The following is a 19,666-nucleotide window of genomic DNA, read 5'->3' as shown; positions in this document are numbered from 1 at the left end:
TATAAAGAATATTTTTATTTTTTATTTTTATATTTTTATTATTATATCTAGTATCTTGTTTAGATGAATTATTATAAATTTTTTTTAAAATTTAAATAGAAAATACTTAGATATCTTATAGATACTAAAAATTATAGTATAAATAAAAAAACTTCTATTTTAAAATATAAATTTATAATTAGCTTTAATAAAAATCTACTTTTTAGATTTAATAATTTTTTTAGTTTTTATAAAAATTATTATATAATATTCTGGCGGAACTTCTATTAAATATATAATAATTATATAAATTATTATTTTTTTATAAGTTTTTACTATAAATATTATTAAAATAGTATAAAAATTAATTCTAAGCTTATCTTACTTAAAATTAAGTACTATCTGATTTTTTTTAATAAAATCTAGTTTTAGAAGAAGATTATATAATAAATTCTTAATTATTTAGACTTTTTATATAAATAGTATTATTTATATTCTTATTATACTAAAATTAATTAAAAAATTGATATATACTAAATTTTTAAGTTTTTTAGTAATATTTCTAATTATTCTTATTTTAATAGAAATACTTTTAATTATAAACTAATATTATACTAGTACTACTTTTAATATTATAAATAATAAAAATCTAGTATTTATATATATTTTAAGATTATATTCTACTAGTATAAGAATTATTACTATAATATATATATATTATTTATATTTATAATTTAATATTATATCTACTTAGTTAATATTAGAAATATAAAATATTTAAATAATTTTAATAGGTTTTTTTATAATAGGATTTTCCGCGGTTTTTTAGACGGCTTAACTACTACTACTAATAATTATTATATTTAGTTTTTTAATAAATTTAAATTAGAATTATTTTTTTTATAAACTTTAAACTATTTTAAAAAATTTTTATCTAATTTTAATAAAGATTTATTAGACTACTTATAATAATCTACTAAATATACCCGAACTATTAGTTTTTAAAATATATAATTAAAGTTAAAATATTTACTATTATAATAATAATAATTTTTTATTTAAACTAATAAATATCTTTTCTTAGTCTAAGATATTTAAAAAATTAATAATTCTTTAGACTTTTTCTTAGATTTTTTTTTATTTATAATTTTTTTTCTTTTAAAAAATAGACTAAGCTGTTTATTTCTACTACTTCTAAAGTATTTAGATAGGTATTTTTTATTTAAATAAATATTTAATAAATTTACTTAAACTTAAATATTTATTTTTTATAATATTTATTAAAACCAGATCTAGATTTTATTACATTTTTTATATAACTTTATTCTTATTTATAATTTCTATTTTATTTAGAAGTAGGACTTTCTATTCTAGAAATTTATATAAAAAAAATTTATTTTTATATAAATATTTAAATTTTAAATAGTCTATTTCTTTTCTGATTTTTAAGAAATTTTACTTAAATTACTATTCCAGCCGGAAAATCTATTCCGAGACTAAAAACTATATAATATCTATAACTAAATCTATAAATTATATATACCAAGTTTATATTATTTTTTAAAAATATAATAATAAAACTCTAAGTACTGGCTTTTTTTTATATAAATATATTATTTGTTTAATATACTCAATAAATAATATTATTAAAGTTTCTTTAAAATTAAACTATATAATATCTAAAGTTTTAAGCTTAAATTTATTTTTCTTTTATAAAATAATATAAAAATAGATTAGAAATAGAGTAAATAATTTTTATAATCTTAATTATTAAAAATTATTCCGATATTACTTCAGTACTAATTTATTTTTAGATTTATTTAATAAAAATAAAAATAATAATAGATTATTTAAATTATTTTCTAAAACTGCTACTGCGGTCTTAGTTTTATTATATTATTTATTATTATATTTTTAGCTAGTTTTTCTATTATTCTAATTTATTTTTTTTAGATTATTCTATATTATATTACCTGGAACTATTAATAGAATTCTCTGCTAGATTATATTATAAAATCTTCTGTTTTCTAAAATTTATAAGACTTTTTTGAAATCTTCTAATCTATTTTTTTAAATATTTATAGATTCTTTTTTAATTTAAAATTCTTTAAATTAAATATTTTAATAGTTTTCCTATAATATCTTTTCTATATGTTTTTATTTATATAGTTTAAAATTTTTTAAGCTGATTTATAATTCTTTTTAATTATAATAAATTAGAATATATTAAAATACTCGGGTATTTATAATACTAAGATAAATTATATTATTAAAACTATATTTTTTTTATATTAATTTTTAGTATAGTATTATTCTAAATCTAATTAATTAGATATTTTTAGATACTACCGGCTTGCTGATACTAAAAACAATTCTTCTACTATATTAAAGTTTTTAATTAGAAAAAGAAGATTTTAAATATTTATTATTATTTTTAATATAAAAATTATTTAGCTTAAACTAGAAAAAATACTAAAAGTTCTATATTTATTTTTAACTTCTAATTAGTTTATATTAGAATCACTTTATAATAATATACTTATTAGAATTATTATTTAAATATATAAATAGAAATATATTCTTAAAACTTTTATTTTTTTATTTATATTTTATATATAATTTTTTATACTAAAAAAATATTAGTTTAATCTAAGTCTAAGTCTGTTACCAGAGTCTGTCAAGTAGTAAAAATAGATATTTTTATATAATTAAAAATTTATTTATAAATAATATTAATCTTTTTATTTAATAAATATCTGTCAGCTATTTATTTCTTCAGGCTATAAAATCTACAGAAATTTTATAAAAATTTTAATATAATATTTTAGATTTTTATTGTATAGATTATAACTATTTTTATAATATTTTAGAATATTATTAGATTTTTATTGTATAGATTATAACTATTTTTATAATATTTTAGAATATTATTAGATTTTTTAGAACTAAGTAGATTTTAAGATAAAAAAATAAATACAACTATAATAAATATTATAAAAGTATAAACAGAATAGAATCGGTTGGATAGATTTTTAATTAGAATTAAAAAAAAAACTAAGAATATATAAACTTATTTATAAAGACTTAAAGAATTTAAATCTTATATAAATAGACTTTATATATTTATTAGAAATAATACTACTAATCTGTAAGAGAAGTATAAAAAAAAGATTAATTCTATTATTAGAACTATACAGGTCCTCCTAAATACAGGTAGATGCCTGACTAATGCTCACGTGACAATTTGGTATTAGTTAACTTAATCAAGTGAGTCGCTGAGAATTTCCAGTTGTGAACCTCAACTAAACATCCTCGTATGATTAAACGATCTCCAGCTTTATGATACGCCTGCTTGACTGCTCTGGGTGCTACACTCAGTGATTAGGAAATCCAAGTACCAAAGGTGTAGTTCGGGAGAAGTACCGCCAGTCCTAAGTAGGAGAGGCGTGGGCGAAGCAGCTATGGGCCCGAGCCGCAATTCTCTTTCCACTCAGAACACCCCAGCCGGTCAGGGACTCCAGGATCTAGGCCATCCTCTCTCAGGAATAAGCCGTGTGTCTCGCGCATGTGAGCGCTGTCGCCTGCGCAAGGTTCGATGCGATGGCCATGAACCATGCGCGCGTTGTAGAGAACAGGAGTCGAACTGCTCCTATCGACCTGGCAAGTCACGCAACCGGCCACGCCGCCCCAAAATCCAAGCTCGTCGTCCTCCAGTACAGTCTCCCACCCGGCAGTCCCCGGCTATCGACAATCCCTCCACGACCCCAGTCCCTGAATCACTGTCACAGGGAGTGACATCCCCGTCCGGCTACTGGCGGGTAGGCATTCAAACCGGGATTGGGGTATCGAACTCGGAGACCGGGGCATTTCAATTCTACGGTATGTCTGCCCATCGCAAGGGCTCTCCCTCTTGCTCCTCTTATCCTCTTTTACGCAGTGGATGTTAAAGAAAGGCAGGCCCTTCGTCCCAGTATGCCTTCCTACAACGAGTATACGACCGTTTACATCCGGGGTTCGAGGCGAATCAATTCGACTCGGCCGGTTCCGTCCCCACGGGGCTGCGCGCCTGGGGACTGGAGACTTTCATCTTCTCCTCGCCTCCGCATCATGTGCCTCAACCTCGCGTGGAATCCTTTCTTCCCCGAAATCTAGGCGAGCTATTCATCCGAAGCTACTTCAAGCTCGTCCATCCGCAAATGCCAATCCTGGTCTACGCAGACGTGATGGCCCAGTGGGCGCAGTCCTGGAAGCCTCCCGCTTCCAAGAACAATCCCGTCAGAGCCCGAGAGATCCTGCATATGGTTCTCGCGATCGGAGCGCTGGTTGCACCGCCATCGGGGTCGGAAGCCTTGGCTTTGAGCAACAGCTGGGCAGAATACTTTGCTCAGAGTGTCGATATACCCCTGTCCGTCATGACCGAGCCCACCTTGCAGTTAGTCCATACTCTATTGCTGAAGGTACGTTTTCATTGATCTTACCTTGCCTTGACGATGCTCGCAGGAGCATCATTTCACTCACATGATCATCATTAACCGAAAAAACCAAAAAAACGAACAAAAGGCTCTTTACGCCCAACAGGTGATGCGGCCCAATGAAACCTACCTTCACCTTGGCTACGCCGTCCGCGCCGCCCTAGCGCTCGGGATCAATCGAGCTCCCGTGGTCAACGGGTACGGCTCGAACATGCATCACCTCAAGATGACCATCTGGCTGACCTTTGCCTTCGAACGCGTGACGGCGCTGCTGGTGGGCCGCCCCTCGTGCTTACGGGATGAGCAGATCGACGCGCCCTACCCGCAGGACCAGCCGCCGCCGCCGGCGGTGGGTGACCTCTCGCCACAGCTCGCCATCGATCGGAGCGCCTTCGTGCGGGTTCTCGCGGATATCGGCAAACTGGCCGATGGGATTTTGACCCGCATCTACCCGCTGGGCACGCTGTCCGCAGCGGAACAGTACCTGGTGGAGAGCAACATGCAAGAGCTCGACGCGCGCCTCCTCGCCATCGCGGAGCAGTTACCCGACTACCTGAACTTCCTGGACGAAGACTCCTCCGTCGGCGACGGGTGGCAGGAGATCCAACGCCTGCACCTGGGTCTGCTCTACCATACGCTGCGCATGCTCATCCACCGGCCGGTGGTGGTGTTCACCACCTTCTTCGACTCGAACCGCGAGGCCCAGCAGCATGCGCGCGGGGTCATCCAGTTGCAGGAGTCGATCGACATCTCGATCAGTTCGGCCCGTAACATCATCCGCTTCGCCCAGGAGAGCCTGGGGACGCGGCAGCCCGACGCCCGCTCCGACGGATCCCTCGCCAGCTATCTGGTGGCCGCCTGCATCACACTGCTGTATCAGGTGCTCGATCCGGCCACCGCGATCGCGTATGCGAAAGAAACCTTCGCGGTGGTCGAGCAGGCGGTGCAATGCCTGGATAATATGAATCATCTGGGCCCCCGGACCGGAAAGATCCTCAGCACCGAGATCTTGCGGATCGCCAAGGGTGTTTTCTGTTCGTCGACCAGAGAGGATCCGCTCGACCTTTCACTAATCAATGAGTTCCCCTGGCTTGAGTACGTGGACCCTTTCTAATCCCCCCTTATCCCAGAAGAGATTCCCAGAAACCGCAGTCTAGTTAATTGTAAGAACCTAATGACTGGGCAGTGTATCACCCTCGACTGAGATGGATCTCACCGGTCCACTTCCGGATCCCACGTTAGGTGGAACCTCGATAACACAGCATCTTCGTGCCTGGCCCTTCCAGTTAGACTTGACGGCTGCGGAGCCGGCAACCATCGACCCCACCACTAATCCACCCACCGCAGATCCCAGCTTTGTCAACTCGAATCTCGACCTCAATCAAAGCAGATATTCTGCTGCCGCGCACTTGGTACCTGATACCCTTGCATCCTGTTTTATCTGAGGGGGGAGAGGTCTTATGCCCGGCGACAGGGATTGTCTCCGCCAAACAGGTCGGTGTTATAAAGCCCCGTGAAGAAAGTGATAGTAGCATTGCGGGGTTGGGGAAGATATTCTCGACATTGAGTTGTAAGCAAAGGCGGATTAAATTAGTAAAGCTTTCTGACACAAAGCCACGCGAGCGAATTAAGTAGAAGGACGCCATGTATAGCTAGATGCTTATCCAATACTGCTCTTATATTCAAGACACTCTTAGCGTTGCTCTGTGACCAACATTCATTGAAGATCAAGCAACGGGGCAGCTTGAACCATGAGCAAAGGGTGTTACAAATGGAAAGTAGAAAAAGAAAGAAAATCAAAAACATACAACAGAAGAGATTCGCTGGTAGTCACCCAAAAAAAAAAACTACTAACCTCCCGGCGTGTGGCTTGAGTACGGCTGAGCGGACGGGAAGCCCTATTTTCCACACCCTGTGGTCGTATGTGCTTGTTTGTACAGAATTTTAATTTATATACCCGTTATCTACGGATCAGTGCTATATTCCAACAAAACACGAGTCGGATTAAGGGGTGGGGAGGAGAGGGGGACCAGACTTATATGTGGCGGTTGCGATTATAGCAATTTCTGTGGGGCGAATGAGAGCGGTATTTGGTGAGGTTGGGGCTAATACCATTTATAATGATTTTTCTCCCTTTTGAGATCTTGCCAGGGTACTCAGAACGTTGATATATACTCATGTTGAACACCCGAATAGACACCTATAAGAGCAAGCCGCTCAACACAGAAGCCAAAGGAGATGTGATCACTCGCACCAGTGGATCCATCCACTCGTTCGGACCTGGTTGACCAAAGTCAGTGGAGTAGGCTGTCCACATACGCCAACGCCTCCTTTCCCTTTACAACCCACCGCTCCCAGGAGAGCTCATCTCTTGCCATCTCCCACTCGGGCAAGACCTCCTCATCCTTTTCACCCGGGTATCTAAAGTGATACTCGTAGCCCTGGCCGTCAGCCCTCAGCTGACGAGCATACTGGCCCTCATGCAGGCCAGCCGGACGATACCCCGGCACGTGCTTCAGCCGAAACCCCACCGTTGGATGGATATACTCGCAAGTATGCCCGAGAATCTCATTCGTGCGCGCATTCCGAACATAGCGACGCGGCCTGCGCGCCAGCGACCCGTTGAGGCGGTAGGTGAAGTCGAAGCTGTCAGGTAAATCGCCGGTGGCCCAGCCATACTGACGGATCTGGCGATAGGCCGGGGGAGCATCGCCCGACGGGGTGAGTGGGTGTTGCACGGCGGCAACCAGACCCCGCCCCGTGCGCCACAGCCACTGGGCCCAGGGTTCGGACTGCCAGCGACGCTCTTTCTTCTGGTACGCCTCCAGCGCCTCGTTGATCCGCCGCAGACGATCCTCCCGAGTCTTTTCCTCGAGCTGGAGGAGCTCGCGGTCGAGGGAGACGTACCCCTGGATCTGGTCCAGCATCCACGCGAAGACGATGTGGGACATCTCTTCCATGTTGCCCTTGTTCTTGAGGGTCCGGCTGGATCCGCCCCCGATGTGGATGTGGAACCCCGGGAACCAGACCTGCGTCAGCTGGGACGGCTCCTTCTGGCTGTCCTCCCACTCCAAAAGCTCGCGTGCCGCCACGTTGCGACGTTCCTCGGCTGCGTGTAGCTCCTCGATGCTGGCGGTGCCGCTTCTTACGAGTTTTAGCCACTGACGGGTGGCGTCCCGTGCCTGGTTCTTGATTTCTCGCGATCGGCTCTCCGTGATAGTTTTCGGCGTCTGGACGAAGAACATGGCTGGGCGGAACAGTCGTCGATGCTCGTCCAGCGCCAGCGCTTGGAATGCGTTCTTGATATCTGGGGCTCGAGTTCAGTATCGTCTCACTCGGAGTCAATGATAGCTGGAGGGAATTGCTTACTAGGCGAAAGACCGACATTATGCCATTCAGGCTTATCAGTCCAAGTCAGCCACGCGGGAAGCTCATGGCCAAACAGCTCAGGGAAGCCCAGATTGCCGACGGTATCGAAGACCCCAACCACTTGCACCTGCCGTGATTCCGGTGTCGATGCCCATTCTGCGGCCGACTCCCAAGAACCCTCATCCTCCTCTCTATCCTCCTTCCCCTCTTCTCCGACAAAGGAGGATCGGCACCCCCGGAAAAACTCATAATACGCATCACTGCCATAGAACCGCTCCCCCGCCGGCGTCTTCTTATACACCTTCCACAGCGCCGGGAAATTGGCGATCTGATGCGGCGGGCAGATGCCGATATCCGAAATCAGGCCGGCGATGGCGCGCGCCGTGTAAGCCCCGCGCGAGAACCCAAAGCACAGGATCTGGTCGCCCGGGTTCCAGTTCAGGGCGCAGAAGTGGTAGGACTCGACGATGTTGCCCTCCAGCCCTTTGCCCAGGGCGCCCTCGACGAAGTTGCGGAGCGGGCCCGCCGCCGTGGTGTTGGTGCCCACCCCGGAGTCGTACCAGACGATCTGCTGCCAGGGCTGGTGGTCCACGGGGTCGATCCCCACGCTGTCGATGGCGCGGCAGAGCCGGGTCACGTTCGAGGGGATGCTCTCCTGGCCGTCGACGGCGGATTGCCAGGTGCCGTCGCAGCAGATGATGAGGCGCTTCCGCGCGGGTTGGGGTTTGGGGGAGGGGGTGAGGGGGCGGTGCATTTTGCTCGCTCTTTCTTTAAATGGTGAAGATTAACTAATCATTAGAGATCTCTAAAAGGGCTATTCACTTTCTCCCCCCTTCAGGAGGTCAAGTAGTACGGGAATCGGCTGGGCTTATCATTGATGTACAGTACATTCACGTGTTGCCCGTCCGTCGCTACAAATTTCCTGCTCGGCAGAAATGACCGTCTTTCGTTCTCGGTGTCAGTGGCTGATGACCCCTTTGCATCTCAGCTGAACTGTTCTTTGTAGGTTGATTGGCAGTCATCCTCTTGAAGTCTTCTTTTTCAGCTGCGGCTGGATACCCCGAGGGTTCGTGGCGCATCCTCAGCTCAAACCACGTCCGTGTCACTGTAGCCCTCCAAACCCCCACCCCCGCATATGCGAAAGATTCTAAGAACAAGATTTAGGGTAAATAGTTGTTCCTCCAACCATGGTTATATAAACTTAGCAAGCTTGATTGTTTGTGCAAGTTGGTAGCAACCTATCACAATCAAACAAGACATATCTCAGTCTTCTTCCATCAATTTCGCAACGCTAACTATGTCATCCGAACAGCAATCCATAATCATCACACGCAAGCCCTAGAGTTTACGCAACGCCTGGCTTCCCACTCCAAACAAGAAGCTTCAGACCACGGACCGAAAGAACTCATCAACCCGACCCACCAGAATCCCAATCAAAGAGTCAACAGCTTCGCCTCCTTCTTATAGTGCCCACCGACTGTAGCCTTCAGGTCCAACTTGACCCACACCTCTATGCACACAGAAACCCATCAGCCAGGAGCTTCAACAGTGGCACCACAACCACCAGATAGGAGGCTCACCTTTCCCATTCTTAAGGAAGAAACAGATCGACCCTTTTGCAAACTTGATATTGATCTTGGCGCAGATCCCACGTCGCAGATCCCCGGTGAGATTCAACAGCTTGGCCCCGAAGACGGACACTTGGACCCGGATCGCGAACTTCTTGGGATTCACATACCCGAGAACCTGCACCTAGCTGTTAGAATTCTTTTTTTCCACGCCTCGTTTCCTGCGCTTTTGCCTCGGCAGAGATCAAGATACGTGACTGTTGCAACTGAATGCTCACCTTGACAGGTCCGTACGACCAGTTGATCTTGGGATACGCCTCCGCGCTCACCTCCACATCATCGGGCAAGGAATAGACGTTTGGAAGCTGCGTGGCGACGATTGTGCGGGGTTCGTCGGGTTTGGTTTTCTCCTCGGTGATTGCCACGACGAAGCCTAGACACAAGCAACGGCCTAGTTAGCCTAGTTCTGCGGGTAGGGTTGCATGCATAGTCTTGGTTCAGGGAGGGAAGGGAGCCATGCCCGCGCGAACCTCGGCCGCCTCCGTGTCATCATCCAGGAGGAACTCCTCGGCCTCGGTGTCCTCTGGTTCAACGGCCATCGGTGTGGATGAGCGCACTTCGCCTGCCTCCGTCGCCAGCATACATTGGTCGGCTTGCTCGGTCATTGTGGATTGGTTCTCCATGTTTGTAACGGATTTGAGGGGTGTTCTTCGGGTTACTGCGATGGTATGAGAAGAAACGCTCTTGGAGGTGAGATTATTCCGCGAGGACATCGTGGTCAACGTCATGCCTTTTATATCCAATGTCATGACAAGCCAAACGAATCCCTCACACCACAAAGGCTAGCTAGTGGCATCGACATCAGGTATCTCTTACACAAACCACGTAAAGCATCCCCAGAATATGCATGCAATGCCTCAGCCTACATACGCTTCAACGTAATAACAACCCCGATATCCTATAATGGCATGAGAATCAACCATGCAGATGTTGCACATCACATTTATATCCCCAGGACAAGGGGGACAGCAGCCCTAATCCTCCGTAGTCAGGTCCCACTACCACAATCTCTGGTTTTAGTTTCTCTGGCAAATCGACAACCCTCGTTTTCATGCATCACATCGATGAAATCTCCGAGAGGCTCTCTCTTCGTATATGCAGAGTCAGCATCCCATAGGGTGAGTGAAGAGGCTCATCCTTGCGGTTCAACGGTGTGACGGGAGGGCGCCGTTCCGGATGTTTGCTTTTGTCGGACCCCGCGATCTGTGGCTCAACCTGGGAAATGATGGGATATTGACAGTGGCTGACATGGAGACATTTGGGATGTGGGAGACTGACAGAAGGATGTCTCGGCGATCTGCTCAGTCACGGGTTCTCAGTTGTTCGAAGAGGTCTTTGGCACAGTAACAGCATGCATAAGCTGCGTCAGATCCATCGCCGGGAACATGGGTTCTCAGATACACGCTACAATCAACTCGAATTGCAGCAGGGTCATGCTCAAGCTCTGAGAGCCTTTGGAGGTTGCGGCAACGCCTGGAGACCCGCTGTCACAAGGGATAAACTACTGCCAACGAGAGGATTGCATGACTTCCCCAAACTGTAAAAGGCCTTTCACCTACACCTACATCTGTACGATCTCAGACTGACTCTGTTTGAATGGCATGACGTCGGACTAGGTTGCAGATGGTCAGACAAGCAGTAAGCCGCGTACATTGTGCTCCCTTCTCATGGATTTCACCACTGCATCTGCTCACAAGATTTCCATTAAAGCAAATGTGTCTTGCTCTTGAAGATGCGCTGCATCGAACCATATCTACCATCTTTGTAGGCGAGTTCTATATTCACTATCTGACTCCCTACAACCTATAACAAACCACTTGAGCCCACGGTGGTCAGACTAGAGCTCAAGATCAGGTACTTCATTTGCGACGGCCACCCCCCTTACATTGACCACCATCTAGAGTCAGTGTTCTTGATAAGCAACCTATTCACCGGATCGCTCATCCAGGAATCCACCTCCTCCAACTTCTACCCCGCAGAGAGCTCGTATAAATCATATTTTCAAAAGAAAAAAAAGCAAAACAGAAGAAAAGAAAAGAAAGAAAGAACCCAGAAAAAGTCCACTCGAGCTTCCTACACTAAACTCCGGACTTCACCTCCACACCCCCTCCACCACAATCCGAACGCACCTTCCAACAACACGCCTCAGTCAAGCATAAAAACATAGTCAGCCGCAGCTCTGCAAGCTCCCTACCTAGTATCCTACTTCCACCCGAAAGTGCCATAAAAACATGAGTATCATTCTTCCCTCATATCAGCACACCTCATCGCATAACATAAAAAAACAAATCCCAACCCCTCAAACCCTTACCCCTTCCCCAAGCCCCCCTCCCTCCCTACCTTCCTCATAACCTCATAAAAAACAGCCCCCACCCCTCAATTCCCGCTCATCAACCCCTCCAACCGCCCCTTCTCCAGAATCTCCCCCTCCGCCAACCGGCCCGTCTCGACCGTCCTCCCCTCTACAACCTCATACCGAATCACCGTCGGGATGCACGGGACCTTCCACGTCGTGCGGTAGACATTCTCCAGGTCCTTCCATCTACCCGTGGGAAAATGCGAGAAATAGCACATCGCGCGTTAGCCGTCTTGCACCACCACCACCACCACCCAACAAACAAAATACATCAAACAATAGACAAGGGGAAATTTGTCTGGCACAACACCCACCCCACTGTCCAAGTAAAAAAAAAAGAAACTACACGAAAGGGGGAACAACATACTCGGGCTTCTGCCCAACCTCCACAACAGCCAGGCGCGGGGCCTCGGCGGCGGAGAAGGCAGCGTCGAGGACCGGCCACGCGGCGCGCACGTCCGGGCACCATGACTGTCCTGTGGCCGGGTCGGGCGAGGTCACGAACGCCAGGAAGAACGGGGCGGCGGAGGAGGATCCCTCGGGGATTTGAAGGGCGGCCGGGGAGGCGGGTAGGGGAAATGTGGTGAGGATGGGCATTTTTGTTTGGCTGTTGAGGTCTGTTTGGAGAGGTGTAGAAAAGGTATGGAACTCGAAAGGTTGTGCAACCAGAAAAAGTTGAGGGTGTGGGTGTGGCAGAACGGAAAATCCCGCGATGGCGGCATTGGGCCGTCGGGTTTCGTTTTCTGCCGGCATTACTTTTTTTTTCTCGTGGGGTGGGGGTGGGGGTGGGGGTGGGGTATAGTGGGCGGTGAAGGGGCTGACTCTTTTTGGCGACCTGTTGCTTGGGAGGACTATTATTCATAGGCAGTAATTCCAAGTTCCAAGAGGTTATACTATACACATTCCCGATTGGGTACTGTGCGTGTGGCTCAAGTGGTATGTACAGCTACATCTCTACTTCCAGAAGATCCATTCCGTCTCAAATTGGATTTCTATCTCTTTTCATCAAGTGTGACTATGGCTGCCCACTCACCGCCCATATACTGTACCTTGTACCCAGTCCTGGACTACCAGTCACATGCTGGACACAGTACCAGGTACCTAGGCTACAAAGCATGATTCCCCCTGACGGCCTCAAGACGGAGTTCCGATTGCATTCCTTCTGATGAAAGCAGCAAAGTGGACATGTCACTGGCACCTCTACACTGTAGAAGCACTATGCCCAGCGGGTGAACCCGCAACGGCAATCTGCGCACCGTGCAGCGGATCCCTCTGCAGGGCTCCGAGACCTTGTACACACGTTCATGCGCCTCGGCCCGTTTGTAGGCCTGGTGTAAGTGTAATGTACAAAACTGGACCATCCAGCAGCCTGCAGAGAGCTCCCATCCACTGCCGATACCCGAAACCAAGTGCTACACGGCCACTGGAGAGTGGAGACTAGATCCAGGGTTACACGGGACTCGGGAGTCTATTTATGCTAATATCACAAGAAGAAAGTCTATGTATTTTGATAGAACCAGATCGTTAAGAAAATCGCTAATCTCACAAAGAAACCCCAATACAACTACCTCATTCATACACTTAGTTCCCCTCGTGCAACCGGACCGTCACGTTGTCCCCGGGAGCATTGGTCAAGCTCACCGCCATGGCAATCTCGCCCTCGGCCGTCTTGCCAACGCCCTCCAGCTTGTCGAACCGTTGCAGCAAGCGCACCATCACGTAGCCGGCTTCCGTCAAGGCGAACTGCTGGCCAATGCAGATGCGGGGGCCACCGTTGAAGGGAAGATACTCCCAGCCGGGCTTGCGGGATTCCCAGCGCTGCGGACGGAACTCATCCGCATCAGCGCCCCAGAGATCGGGCCGGCGGTGCATCACAAAGGTGCTGTAGAACACGGCCTGGCCCTTCTTGACATACACGGGATCTGTGCCGTTGGGACCACCGCCGGTGGGGATGGTGGTGTTCTTGACGGCGATACGACGGTTACCAGGGACGATTGAGTAGAGGCGGAGGGTTTCGTTGAGGACGTTCTGGAGGGGCTTGCAGCCTTTGAGGCCGGCAAAGGTGATTTCCTTGGGGGAAGCGTAGGAGCCGAACTCTTCGACGACGGCGGCGCGGAGGCGGGCGTACTGCTCGGGGTGACGTGCAAGAAGAAGCACGCACCAGCTGAGGAGGGAAGCAGTGGTGTCACGTCCGGCGAGGAGGATGTTGAGCAGCTGAGAACGTAGTTCGACGGGATCCCGGGTCATCTCGGCAAGGGCATGGAGGAAGACGTAGTGAGAAGGCTTCTTCTCGGCATCCATGTTGAGAGCAGCATCCACGAAGCGATCGACGTAGGCGTGAACATAGTTCTCAACTTCGCGGCTCTCCTTGTTGTTGACGATCCAGTAGATCTTCTCGAAACGGGCGCGCTGTGCCGCATACCATTGGCCGCGATCGAACTGAGTAGCAAAGTCATCCTGAGTCTTGCTGCCACTACGAAGAGCAGCAGCCTGGCTCTCAACGCTTTCACCGAAGAGAAACTCCGTAGCCGAGTCGAGGGTCAACCGGAAAAAGATAGTCTGAATATCGGTGGGTTCGGTCCAGCCAGTAGCATCCACGGGCATGAGGCGCATAGCCTGCTGTACGTGCCGCTCCTCCAGATCCAGATCACTGATCTGGTCGCGGGTGAACTGGGGCCGCAGAAGTCCGCGGGAGCGGGTCCAATATTCGCCATCGGCAGTGAACTAAACAATGGTGGGTCTACATTAGTCTCAAATAGAAAAGTTCGGTGAGGTCAGTGGACATACGATTCCATTGCCCAAGAGCGAGTGAAAAGCGTTGCGGCGGGGAGTGCCAAGCTCAAAATCCTTGAATTGGTGAGCAAGGACGGCCTGGACATTCTTGGGTTCACATGTCAAGATAATATCTTGTCCCAGCTGGCGGAACTGGAAAGTGGTGGTGTAGCGGTTCTGGCTGGCAGACATTTTCTCGATACGGTGACGCGACAAATAAGGCAGGTTGCGGTCCTTGTCATAGCGAAGGGCTTCCTTGAGAGTATTGGTTCCGAGCCAGTCTCCAGGGTAATGTGGGATGGAACCACAATTCCAGCGGCGAGCGTTCTGAGCATGTTGCCAGCGAAGTAGTAGTGTCCAGAGGACATAAAGAATGGCGGCGACAGCCGTTATCGTAAGGACGACAGACATAATGGGCGATCGGTGGTCAGTCAGTCACCGATGGGTTTATTGCAAACGGAGGGAGGCGTGGGAGAAAATTGGCGAGCAGAGGAATCAGTCCAGCATGGGAGATGATGCTGATATATATCGAATGTCAATTGGTGCGAGGGTCCATAAAAAGATACGTCTTGCCCGCGATCGGGGGGCTGGCACGCGGGGTGAATGCCAGAAAGAAAGAATGAACCGAGGCCTAGGCGACAAGTCGGTCGAGACTTGCGGACATCACAAGTAGGGTTACAAGATTTAGATGATTAGTCGTGCAGATGGAGTGGGGTCGATGGTAGGCCCGAGGAACAGGATGTGCAACTCCAGATTGTACAAGGCAGGACTGGCATGATATAATGCGCACGAACGAGGGGGCTCCCACCCGTCTCAAGCCGACGGCGAAGTCCTAGGCTCAAGTGGCGTCGGCGGATCGGCGGGTGGGCGCAGAGCTAAAACAAACGGCCGGAGCAGAGGCTGTAAGCAGTAGTCGCTCATCTATTGTATCTGCTGATGGGGGCCCAAGTCTGACCATTGAGGGCTTGACAAAAAGATGAAATGCAGTGATGCAGACGTGTCAGCCATTCTGAGCGGGCCAAAGAACGGGGTGGCTCCGTTGGTGGCTGTTTGCAGTGCTCCACATTGCTCCGCCGGAATCAGACATCGAGCGAGTCTTGTCTCGGGACAGTGGAGATTAGACTACTCCCTATGCTGCTTGTATTGCTGTTACTGACGTTACTGATGCACTCGTGCTGATTAAGAAGAAGATCTTGGAATCATGCGCAGCAAGGATTTGGAAGAAGGGACGTGAGGAAATGATGCAAGGAGGTGGAAGCCACATGATACACGATGATGTTGACGATTAGTTGGTTAGCTGCTGATCGAGGAACAGGAAAGGAAAGGGTGGAGAGCCCTGCTGACTCACCACAGTATCCAAACCTTAGCCCTGAGGCACAAAACCCTTTCTCTTTCCGGACTAGTAGTCCGTCGGGAAGCCGGCCAATCCAACTTCGGAGATTATGCTCTTTGACTGCGATGACGGAGACGTTGCCTGCTTGGGCAAACTCATCCACGGCTCATTCCGTCGATCGGTATCGCACTTTTTGGAACTGGAGTCAGGAGAGATCCAGTTGAAGCGATTGTTGGGGCCTCGCCACTCGGTGAAGACCGAGAATGTTATGAATCTCGGACATTACCTATAAAAAGTGAATGGACTGTTATACGTACTTGGTGAGTGTCGAATGTTGTCAGTGCGTATGTACTGTCTATTGTAAATAGTAACTTATCTACTGTAACTACCACACGCTCTATGGAACCGTGTCGTCAACATCATTATCACGAGTCATCATATCGTCAACACCACAATCATAGCTACGACCACTAAACCTTTCGCCGCACTAACCCCCGGAAGAAATCGAAGCTGTTGCTGTCGCTCTGTAGCTGCCACACGCGACCCGTCGGTCGGTCATCCCAGCCCAGCTCCTGCGCCAACAACAGTCCATAATCTCGAGTGATGCCCTGAATGCGAGCCCGCGCTCCTCCGGCCTCCTCCAGAGTGACAACTTGGTGCATGTGCAGCCAGTCCGCATAGTACTGATCCTCGAACTCTCGATCGAAGCCCGTCCGCAGAAACCGTCCGTACAATTCCTCAAATGTCGTCAGAATCCGTGCCAGCAGCTTCTCCAGCGTGATGGGGGCCGCTTTCGGGCCCAAAAATCGTTTCGCCAATGCCGTCAGCGACGTGGTGGGGGATGCGTTGGTCGCGTTGACCCCAATGCCTACCACCGAGATGTACTCGTTGGCGCAATAGTGCGAATTCACCAGGATTCCGCAAATCTTCGAGTATTGTTGTTTCTCGGGGTGCTCCGGGTCAAGCGCATCTGCAGGTTATCAGCAATGATGATAATAACAAAAACCCGATAGGAGAGATGGGTACATACACACGTCGTTGGGCCACTTCATCTTGACCGGCATGGCGTCGTAGCCTTCGTCGTACCGCTTGATACCCTGCACCACGGCCATCGCGGCCAAGTATTGAATGAACACCACTGGGGCCGATTGAATCTTCTCCATCGGGTGTCGCAACACCGTCGAGAAGATCAAAGCCCCTGCAGGCGAGACCCAGACATTGGAGCCCCGACCCCGCCCAGCGACCTGGGTGGTGGCCGTAGCGGTGAAGCCGGTGGGCAGTGTGCGCAGCAGTTTCGGGTTTCTGACCGGTCAGTCATGTGAGCTGTCAGAGTCGATCCCAAACTCAAACTTACTTTTCCAAAATCGTATTCGTACTGGTGACTACTTCCCCGTATACCAGGTTGGAGCCGAATTCAGAGGCACCCTCTCGGGATTGTCCCTGGTACTGGCGCAGGTGCGAATAAAAAGCATGGTGATTGAAGTAGGGTGTCAGCTTGGAGGATGGCACATCGTCATGTATCACCAGTCGCTTGACGATCGCGTTGTAATCCACAATACCTTCCGTCGGGGTCGCCGTCGGCGTCTCCGACAAGGCGGGAAGCGAGGCCTCCAACTCACCCAGGTTCCAAGTTCCGGGGCGCTCGATGCGGAATGTATCATTCTCATCCTTAAGAACTTCCTTATCACCATCCTTGGTGATATGCTCATCCCACAAGGCCACAAGGTTGGCCGTATCCGTAGGCTCCTGAGCTGACAGGTGCAGCGAGGAGAGCGAAGGCACCGTCGTCGTCGTTTGGCTCACTTGCAGACCCAGCTTAACTAGGCAGGCTTTCAAAAAGTCGGTGCGACCGGTATCATCGGCCGCCAGAGCATCGACGACTTTCGCATACTCCACACCTCCGTTCTTCTTGTCCAGGTTGACCGCTGCAAACCTACATAGAAGAAAAAGCAGTGTTAGTTTCATGACCCAATCTGACCATCCTTTCAAAGAACATGATTCGGCGCTACTTACTCTGGATGGGGACTCGTGAGGATGGCGGCACCTTCACCCACGCGACAGTAGACCACGGCCGCGGCGCCACCCTCACCGGGGTCAACATTGACCTCCTCGGTATAGCTGGCCAGCACCTCGACACCTCGATCGGCATACTGCGCCGCATCAACGAACACACCCCCACCATTGTAGTAGCACCGGAACTGCTCCGGAACCACGCCCGCCCGCAAAGCGTCCTTGGCCACCTTCACCTCGGCGGCGCGGGCGCCGGCCTCACTGTGGTAGACAAATCCGGGGAAGGCACCCCCGCGACAGGTGCCGGGAAAAAAGGCCAGCTCGCGCTCGCCGATCACCTGCAGGGTTTTATCACCGACCTCGAACTCACACCGGCGGCAGCCGTAGTAACCCCCCGCACAGAAACCGAGGTAGGCGCCCCCACGCTTGACGAATTGTTCGATGCGACGGTTTCCGGCACCGTTGAGGGCACGACAGTAGCCCATATCGGCACCACCGGGGAAGACGATACATGCACATGTCAGGGTCCAGGGTTCGTGGAGGAGCATGTCGGCGGTGACGGGGATAACGGCGTAGTGAGGGGCTAGTAGGCGGCGGAGGGAGTAAAGGCAGTGGCGAACGGACTCGACGGTGGTGCCATTTCCTAGGAGAGGAAGCCATTAGTTTTTGTAGACAAATGAAGCGAGCGAAGAAGACACGTACCGGAGTAGACAAGAACGTTGACCTTTTTCCCGGTCAGGTTGGGGGTTGTCGTCGCCATGGCGGAGGAACGGTTCAGCCGTGCAACTTTCGGGTCTCGGAAGTTTCTCTTCGCAACTGCAACTCTCCGGTCGAAGGACAGCTACAGAACAAACAATGACGAACAAGGAAGAGAGACAGAATCCTCCGGTTGAGAACGCGGCAGAGGACGACGATGAGCCAGACGAGTGGTGAGTGTGAAGGAGGAGAAGGAGAAAGGAAGAGAGAAAGTGAGAGAGGGAGAGAGAGTTGACTCGGACTGACGGCGAATCCGACAGGGAGAAGCGGATCAACAGAACCGGCTGTGCGGGTGAGTCAAGAAGAGTCACCCACAGCCATTGACCTGGCAGTCTATCAACAAGAGATTTACTAAGTCATGGTACAGACGAGCAGATGACCTTGAACGATTGCGTCTATCAGAAGAAGGACTGGCGCAGTTGCCAGAAGGAGGTGCGTTGAGTCCGGCTGCGGAGGCCATTTACCCTCACTTCGGGCAGAGCCTAGATGAGCTCTATGAGATACTGTCCAACATCATCGACCATCACTCACCCTACGCGACCTCAAACCCTCGCACCCAACAATCGAATTCCCGATGTGTGGCCGCTAACTCGACCTTAGATGGAAGCCTTCCGCGAATGCTGGAAACAGCAGGGCAACGACCAGCGCACGCAGACGCAGGATGCCTAGAGCTAGGGGTGGCTTGGCCGACGATGATTCCAGCAGTGTATTCTAAAGTCTTCCAGTTAAAGTGATCTATAGCCAAATCGCAACTCCTTCAGCTTCCTCAGCACAAATCCAGCGTATTCCCACTCCACACCACAGTATCGTCACGTGACTATATCCCGACATTGCCTTTCCGCAGCTCAGCTTCTTCACCTCCGCACTCACTCACCTCTCTACTCCAAATCCCAAATCCCTCCTCATCATCCCACCCTCTCATCGCCCACAATGTCCCTCCCAACTCTCGCGCGTACTCTGCGCATGACGGCGCCCACAAAACCCACAGCCA

General features: G+C 47.9%; 7 protein-coding genes across 7 annotated transcripts; 2 read left to right on the top strand and 5 right to left on the bottom strand.

Moving 5' to 3' along the window:
* Nucleotides 1–3,440: 3,440 nt before the first annotated feature.
* On the top strand, nt 3,441–6,094 carry BO66DRAFT_473377 (uncharacterized protein; the record flags this gene model as incomplete). Its single annotated transcript, XM_025653041.1, has 4 exons — nt 3,441–3,858; nt 3,937–4,436; nt 4,540–5,546; nt 5,638–6,094. The coding sequence occupies 4 exons, from the start codon at nt 3,441–3,443 to the stop codon at nt 5,894–5,896; spliced, it is 2,184 nt and encodes a 727-aa protein (XP_025501373.1). The 3' UTR covers nt 5,897–6,094.
* Nucleotides 6,095–6,745: 651 nt separating this feature from the next.
* Nucleotides 6,746–8,574, bottom strand: BO66DRAFT_457530 (T6SS phospholipase effector Tle1-like catalytic domain-containing protein; the record flags this gene model as incomplete). The annotated part of the gene is made up of 2 exons (XM_025652170.1): nt 6,746–7,758; nt 7,821–8,574. 2 exons carry the CDS (start codon nt 8,572–8,574, stop codon nt 6,746–6,748), a joined length of 1,767 nt encoding a protein of 588 aa, XP_025501372.1.
* A 679-nt stretch (nt 8,575–9,253) lies between these two features.
* BO66DRAFT_430538 (uncharacterized protein) lies at nt 9,254–10,053 on the bottom strand (the record flags this gene model as incomplete). Its single annotated transcript, XM_025650529.1, has 4 exons — nt 9,254–9,330; nt 9,401–9,566; nt 9,667–9,821; nt 10,032–10,053. The coding sequence occupies 4 exons, from the start codon at nt 10,051–10,053 to the stop codon at nt 9,254–9,256; spliced, it is 420 nt and encodes a 139-aa protein (XP_025501371.1).
* A 1,795-nt stretch (nt 10,054–11,848) lies between these two features.
* On the bottom strand, nt 11,849–12,401 carry BO66DRAFT_301329 (DUF953 domain protein; the record flags this gene model as incomplete). The annotated part of the gene is made up of 2 exons (XM_025643213.1): nt 11,849–11,990; nt 12,172–12,401. Coding segments are annotated over 2 exons (372 nt in total), but the record flags the coding sequence as incomplete, so codon positions are not given.
* A 984-nt stretch (nt 12,402–13,385) lies between these two features.
* Nucleotides 13,386–14,987, bottom strand: BO66DRAFT_328791 (cytochrome P450; the record flags this gene model as incomplete). The annotated part of the gene is made up of 2 exons (XM_025644000.1): nt 13,386–14,528; nt 14,592–14,987. 2 exons carry the CDS (start codon nt 14,985–14,987, stop codon nt 13,386–13,388), a joined length of 1,539 nt encoding a protein of 512 aa, XP_025501369.1.
* A 1,275-nt stretch (nt 14,988–16,262) lies between these two features.
* Nucleotides 16,263–18,893, bottom strand: BO66DRAFT_393765 (biotin--[acetyl-CoA-carboxylase] ligase BPL1). The gene is made up of 5 exons (XM_025647832.1): nt 18,622–18,893; nt 17,923–18,562; nt 17,264–17,842; nt 16,940–17,211; nt 16,263–16,879 (listed from the first exon to the last, which is right to left on the bottom strand). The coding sequence occupies exons 1-5, from the start codon at nt 18,677–18,679 to the stop codon at nt 16,380–16,382; spliced, it is 2,049 nt and encodes a 682-aa protein (XP_025501368.1). The 5' UTR covers nt 18,680–18,893; the 3' UTR covers nt 16,263–16,379.
* Nucleotides 18,631–19,440, top strand: BO66DRAFT_393764 (uncharacterized protein). Its single transcript, XM_025647831.1, has 4 exons — nt 18,631–18,848; nt 18,936–18,967; nt 19,043–19,107; nt 19,276–19,440. The coding sequence occupies exons 1-4, from the start codon at nt 18,775–18,777 to the stop codon at nt 19,342–19,344; spliced, it is 240 nt and encodes a 79-aa protein (XP_025501367.1). The 5' UTR covers nt 18,631–18,774; the 3' UTR covers nt 19,345–19,440.
* The last annotated feature ends 226 nt before the right edge of the window (nt 19,441–19,666 follow it).

The sequence above is a fragment of the Aspergillus aculeatinus genome, assembly GCF_003184765.1.
Source record: "Aspergillus aculeatinus CBS 121060 unplaced genomic scaffold BO66scaffold_41, whole genome shotgun sequence".
Lineage (NCBI taxonomy): Eukaryota > Fungi > Ascomycota > Eurotiomycetes > Eurotiales > Aspergillaceae > Aspergillus > Aspergillus aculeatinus.
The sequence above is the reverse complement of the archived record's forward strand: the minus strand, read 5'-3'. Positions and strand labels throughout refer to the sequence as shown.